Source organism: Micropterus dolomieu, linkage group LG08, assembly GCF_021292245.1.
Source record: "Micropterus dolomieu isolate WLL.071019.BEF.003 ecotype Adirondacks linkage group LG08, ASM2129224v1, whole genome shotgun sequence".
NCBI classification, from domain to species: Eukaryota; Metazoa; Chordata; class Actinopteri; order Centrarchiformes; family Centrarchidae; genus Micropterus; species Micropterus dolomieu.
The window spans coordinates 24,389,182-24,396,476 of NC_060157.1; the positions used below are offsets into that span (position 1 = coordinate 24,389,182).

Here is a 7,295-nt window from a genome sequence, read left to right on the forward strand (position 1 = left end):
TCATGAAAACATCGATATTAAAAGGTTACAAATGTAACAGTTGTTTTGTATGACTTGAAATAATGTGTTGAAACAGTAATTATAATGATAGAACCTATGGATTGGAACCTAGAGTCATAATTTTAAATCACTAGTGTTCATATATTGTGGAATAAAAGTAAAAACAAAAAGTTAAACAAAACAGCAAGGAGCATGAGCTGGAAGCTGGGACTTTTATATCGGGTAGAGGTGGACACAGGTGCTCCACATCTGGACGGATTCTGCAATCTACTCCCCTGGCACTTCAAAATACAAAATGGGCAAAAAATTATTGACAAACCACACGCACAAGAGGTTTCCTTCAAACTGCCATAAACCTACTGTACTCTGAGATCACCTCAGCCTGATAACCTCTCTAGCATGTACCAGTTAGGGTAGCAATGTGCATATATGATCTCTGTGGTATGTCGCCTGTCTAACTCAATCTCTCTGAGCTCGTCAGGTTTGTAGTAAAAGCAGAGTTATTCCACAGTTGCATTCAGGACAAAGGACAATAGTGTAGAATTGTCATCTCATGTGGACAAACATTGCATGCTCTGTCTAGTGGCAAATCCAAAGTAAAATGCATTGACACAACAACACATTAATCGTATAGTGGATTTAAATTCACTATTCAATCACCATAAATAAATGAAACAACACAATTTGTGTTAAATTGTTGGAACAGAACAACATACATGAAAACGTGTGCATACAGATATCCGGCACTGTTACCTTTTTATATGTATTTTTCCATTTTAACAATTATGTAACCTGGTTACATGAGAACATACAGGAGGCAAATAAATTACAGGAAATGTGTTAACCCAGGTTAACGGCGACACATTTTAGCATTTTGTAGAGAAAGACAGAGAGAGTTGTTATCTATTATGTAACAAGACTTGCACACAGTGGACTTTTACAAGCACAGACAAAGTAAAGCCACAGTGAACACAACGGTACAGATGTCATTCGTTAGCTACCACGTTGGTTTCGTTCTGATAGGCGACTTCGTCAACAGTCCTCCTCCCCTGCTGCCTTCTGGGAAGAGATATAGAAGTTTCTGCTGCTGCACCACCAGACTGCAGCCTTTTTCCCCAAGCTATCAGACTCTTGAGCTCAAATTCATACTCAGCACTGCTCCATTGAATATAGTTTATTTATGTTTACCATAAATGGCTTGCATTTGCGGGTTCCAATGGCCGAGGACTTGGAGTGGACTTTGGGCTTTTTCATTTTGCAAACAAATTAAATGCACAAAAAAGATATATAACTCAATAAAGGAGAGGGAAAAAGCCAAAAAGCAAAACACCACCTCTTTAATTGCTCTTTATTTTGGATACTATAATATTATTTAAGTAAGAAATTAATTTATTTTTGTAAGAAGATAAGCGTGTTTATGTTTACTCTCCGTGTCATGTAAGGTATTTGCTGTGAGTCAGAGAGAGGATCGTTGCATTGGCGCAATAAAGACCAGCCAAGGTCTCAACCACAATCCCAAATCCAGTGTCTGGTGCCTTCTTCCCTCCACACGACACCACACAACACCTACCAAAACACAACACAGAGTCCAGGGGAGGCGTAGAGAGGCCATGACAGTCTACACTGACTCAGATGCTGTGGATTACATCTATAAACCTTCTATAAAGTCTACTAGCAACGAAATGTCCATTAACTTATAGCCTCTGCATTGCAAGTATCAAGCTAATCAAGCTGATTCCTTACCTTTTTGCGGCTGTGCAGTGGGTCTGCTGAGCACAGCAGTGGCCAGTAAGTAGCACCTTTCCATTTGTGCTGATTGCTGATCTTGTAATTACCACATTTTTTCCTCATAATTATAAGCTACAGTGTTTATTCTTGTGTGTATGCAATGCGCTTCTGTAATTTTGAAATACTAGGTCAAAATTTTGATATACTAACTTATTATCAAATACTAAGTCATTATCTTGAGATACTAAGTCAATATTTTGAGATGCTAAGTTAAGGTAATTAAACACTGCATTTGTACCTTTTCAACAAAGAAAGAACACATCATTGGCTTAATGTTTGGTTTATTAAAAACATCACTGCAGATCATCTTTAGACTCCACTGAATCCCCCTGTGATTCTTGTGCTGTGAGAGGGAGAACGAGAGAGATGGTTAGACAAACCTACACATCTGTAAAGATTCTCAGTTATCCAGGTCATGTTTATCCAAGAAAAGTTGAATCAAGAGCAATTGGACTTGGCTGTAGATGACGTCCATTCAACTTTTTTGTAAACAGCTCCATAGGTTTGAATGAGAAAGTTATGGATTTTTAAGTTTTGGAACTTCATTAACAGCTTTAACAAACAATAGATAGTTTGTTAGTTAGTGATTTTTTTTTTGTTGTATTTTTTCAAATGGTTCTCACACAAGAACTTTGATGATGATGTGATATGATGGTATTTTTTCAAAGTAATTATGTAATTAGTGGATACATATCCAGTAAGTATAAAGTGTTCACCAATATGGTGCATTCAGCCACTATGATATATTAATGTTGGTAGATAAACCTGAACCTGTAAATATGAAAGTCCTAGCTTCTTATCGAAGCTATACTTTTAAAAGTGAGACAGGTTTAATAAGTAGTAACTCAGTATTACTAATTTTATTTCTTATTTTGAAGTCCATCCATCCATCGTCAACCGCTTATACTGTGTACAGGGTCGCGGGGCTTATTTTGAAGTGGTAAAATATATTTTGAATAAATATAACAGTGCCATGTCTTCAACTTACATCAGTTTCAAAGATTGAGGAAAGAAGGCATACAGAGACTAAGAAAGGGGAAAGATGGATGCAGACACTGAAATAAGAGAAAGAAAATAATATTATATTTTAAGTGTGATTCCTTATAAATGGCATATTATAATAGGCATTTACAATCATGTTTTATATTCTATCTCACCATGGTCCAGCACTCCTGACCTTCAGCATCACCCCCCCACCACGAAGAACCTACTGCTCTAATATAATACATGTTTACTATGAAGATTGCTTTTGTAATATGTTAGTATACTACTTTTAGTGTTAGGGGTAAATCTCCATATTTTCTCAAAATTGAAACCTATTTAAAGAGGTGGTATTATGCTCATTTTCAGGTTCAAAATCGTATTTAGGGGTCGTACCAGAACAGGTTTACATGGTTTCATTTTCAAAAAACACCATATTTTTTGTCATACTGCACATTGCTGTAGCTCCTCTTTTCACCCTTTATCATTCATTTATTCAGTTCAAAGCTTCACACACCAAAGCCGTGGTACCATTATAATAATTCTGCCCGTTTTACATTTATTGTTCACTTGATAGCACAGTAGAGCAAATGAAGCACCATGAACATTCGGCCCATTTGTGAATCAACTGGATGGAAAGCTTCAATTCTTCATGAAGCTTCATCTCGCCATCACTACTTCTCGACTCCTAAAGCTCGCATCTCGGGTGGGAGGGACTAATGATGCGTTCCAGGCAAATCGTAACTCGGAAATTTCCAATCTCCAACTATAAAAACTACCCTGCAACGCCACTTACTTGTGAACTCACTTCACGAGTAGCAAAAACTAAAAGGCAAAGTAAAGTATTAAATTAAAATAATACATACCAATATCAAATAGTAAAACTTGTTCTGCATGTAAATTGATGTAGAAATACTTTGTCAATGTTATCAGGTAGCTGGTTACAGCAAACAATCTCAGAAAATCATCTTCTCTACCCAAAAGTTATTCAGGAAAATGTTAAAAATTACCGACTGCTCTAGTCAGAAGGATACACAGTTAACGAGTAACGTGTATTTTCAGTTGTTTTTAATAAAATGGCCATCCTTTTAATTAACACCAAGTGCACCGCTGAGGGGTTAACTGTGCATAAACTTGCCAAAGAAACATAAGTTTGTCACGGTCAGCTACGTTTATTGTTTACATTTAGCGTCATGCACAACCATGCAACTGAAACGCTTTGAGGTCGGAAGTTGGATATTTCAACTTGTAATTTCCCAGTTCTGACCGGGCTGGAACGCGATAAAATTCCAAGGTTTCTTGAGGTACATGAAGGCATCATCTGGCCTATCTACCCAGCATGCACTTCGTCCTCGCCATTTTTGTTATTATGGTGTGCTGGATGGTCTGCCCTCTCAATTCTGGAAAACTAAACATTTTATTTTAGAGTCTAACTTATCTTTCTACTGTTTGTTATCTGTGACTTATACGCAAGCGTCGAAAGCAAAGTAAGCAACATGGCGCAGTACAAAGGAGCTGCCAGTGAGGCTGGGAGAGCCATGCAGCTGATGAAAAAACGAGAAAAAGAAAGAGAGCAGCTTGAACAGCTGAAACAGAAGATAGCAGAGGTTTGTAACTTTTTTCTCTAAATTGTAACGTATTCATCATTCACGCGGTATTACGGCGAGATAATTTGTTACTGTCTCATGTCTTTTGTGAAAAATAACAAAACAGTGCGTCAAGCCTCCACTTAGTAAAACACTGTCAAACTAGTCCTCGCGTTGTTTTGCGGTTACGTTACGTGCGTATGGACATTACGGTAGGAGCATGTATTAAGCTTGCGCATCTGTGCCTTACACTTTTAGTGGATCTTGTTATGGTTAACAATCACGAGATAATAAAAAAAACTTAGTTAATGTTTCTTCTGATTCTCCGCAATTAGGCTGTTAGCTATACTGGGAATAAATTCACTACATTTTGAAGATTTTTATATGGTTTAAAAATTTGGAGTTCTTTTGCCGAAAGAACGTCAAAAACTTCCTCAAACTACCAGTGCAGACAATCAAGACCGCAAATATTAATACCAACTGTCCATTACAAAGAAGCATAAGCGTACAGTAGAGAATAAAGCCAAGCTACGTGATCCAGCTGCAAATAAGACTCTAAAGATTAATGGCCTACCTTTTGTTGATGTTAAGAGAATTTCAACAAACATAACAAAAGTACTTCTGAAATAAATTGCCTAATGTTACCCCAGCTTTAATATTACTGTACCCTCTCTTATTGGCACCCTGTCACTCAAAATGCTATAAAGAAATGGCTAAATATTATTATTATTATTGAATTATTTGGATGTTTATTCTCTTCTGTCTCTTTCTTGCAGGACAACATGGTCAAATCCAACATTGATAAGAAATTCTCAGCTCACTATGATGCTGTAGAAGCAGAACTGAAGTCCAGCACAGTGGGTAAGTATTGTCGTTGTTGCACATGAACCCTCATGTGAAACATCAACCTCGTCATTTTTAGGTGAATGAGAAATGTCTGGATTAAAGGATTACAGAAGAGCTGGCAGCTGGAATGTTCACACTTTTACTTTATTATGGAAATTGAAATAAGCAACATAATTTTGCATTGATATACAGTATCTCACAAAAGTGAGTACACCCCCTCATATTTTGTAAATATTTGATTATATCTTTTCATGTGACAACACTGATGAAATGACACTTTGCTACAATGTAGTGAGTGTACAGTTTGTATAATAGTGTAAATTTGCTGTCCCCTCAAAATAACACATCACACAGCCATTAATGCCTAAACCGCTGGCAATAAAAGTGAGCACAGCATAAGTAAAAATGTCCAAAGTGGACCCAAAGTGTCAATATTTTGTGTGGCCACCATTATTTTCCAGCACTGCTTTAACCCTCTCGGGCATGGAGTTCAGCAGAGCTTCACAGGTTGCCACTGGAGTCCTCTTCCACTCCTCCATGACAACATCACGGAGCTAGTGGATGTTAGAGACCTTGCGCTCCTCCAACTTCTGTTTGAGGATGCCCCACAGATGTTCAACAGTGTTTAGGTCTGGAGACATGCTTGCCCAGTCCATCACCTTTATCCTCAGCTTCTTTAGCAAGGCAGTGGTCGTCTTGGAGGTGTGTTTGGATTCGTTATCATACTGCCCTGCTGCCCAGTCTCTAAAGAGAGGGGATCATGCTCTGCTTCAGCATGTCACAGTACATGTTGGCATTTATGGTTCCCTCAATGAACTGTAGCTCCCCAGTGCTGGCAGCACTCACGCAGCCCCAGACCATGACACTCCCACCACCATGCTTGACTGTAGGCAAGACACACATGTCTTTGTCCTCCTCACCTGGTTGCCGCCACACACGTTTGACATCATCTGAACCAAATAAGTTTATCTTGGGACACAGGACATGGTTCCAGTAATCCATGTCTTTAGTCTGCTTGTCTTCCAGCAAACTGTTTGCGGGTTTTCTTGTGCACCATTTTTAGAAGAGGCTTCCTTCTGGGACGACAGCCATGCAGACCAATTTGATGCAGTGTGCGGCGTATGGTCTGAGCACTGACAGGCTGACCCCCCACCCCTTCAACCTCTGGAGCAATGCTGGCAGCACTCGTACGTCTATTTCCCAAAGACAACCTCTGGATATGACACTGAGCTTCTTAAAGCTTAGGCCAGTGGTCGGCAATGGGCGGCCCTTGGGCCACAACCGGCCCACCAGCAATAATATCTGGCCCGCGGCCAGATGGCTTTGATAGCCGAAAAATAAATAAATTTATAGCAGCTGGTGCTGAAATAGATCTCAGTCATGACAGATACAGTTACTCACACAGTCACTTCCTCTTAAGTGATTGTGCCTTCAAAATAAAAGCACGAGAACTTTTTGTGCAGCAATGCTTTATGACAAGTTCATTGAGAGCTTTTACTTTGTAGAGTTCTGAACGACATTCAAAAGAGACTCTGGCTTGCTTGACACACCTCTGAAAAAGTCTTCTGTAAACGTGTGATTGGATTCACCTGAACTCCCTCAGACAAATGAAAATAAGCGTGCATAGGTTTATGAATGCGGATCAAACGCTGGGAAGCACACAAACTGCAGCACATGTTTTATTGTGAGCATGTGCAAAAGTGTCCTTATGATCAATTTGTTTAACAAGGGAGAAAAAAATACTCTCAGTTAGGTGGAATCGATCATACAACCTTCCAAACGGGAGTACCACACAGTACCGACTGAGCTAAACATGCACACAAGTATACAAAGATTTGAAATAATTAGACTTTGTTCTGGCCTGCCATGTAACGGCTTGAAAAAAATTTGTCCCGATGCCAGACTTATTTGCTGACCGCTGGCCTAGGCCATCTTTATGTAGGGCAACAATTCTTTTTTTCAGATGCTCAGAGAGTTCTTTGCGATGAGGTGCCATGTTGAACTTCCAGTGACCAGTATGAGGGAGTGTGAGAGCGATAACACCAAATTTAACACACCTGCTCACCATTCACACCTTGTAACACAAACGAGTTC

The 7,295-nt window shown here is 39.1% G+C and overlaps 1 protein-coding gene across 1 annotated transcript in view; it reads left to right on the forward strand.

Moving 5' to 3' along the window:
• Positions 1 to 4,126: 4,126 nt before the first annotated feature.
• The window catches only part of fam50a (family with sequence similarity 50 member A), a 28,146-nt gene continuing 24,977 nt past the window's right edge, over positions 4,127 to 7,295 (forward strand). Inside the window, exons 1-2 of the mRNA XM_046057174.1 lie at positions 4,127 to 4,376; positions 5,132 to 5,216. Of these exons, the coding sequence (XP_045913130.1) occupies positions 4,266 to 4,376; positions 5,132 to 5,216 (196 nt within the window). The 5' untranslated portion in view covers positions 4,127 to 4,265. The remainder of the gene's footprint in view (positions 4,377 to 5,131; positions 5,217 to 7,295) is intronic.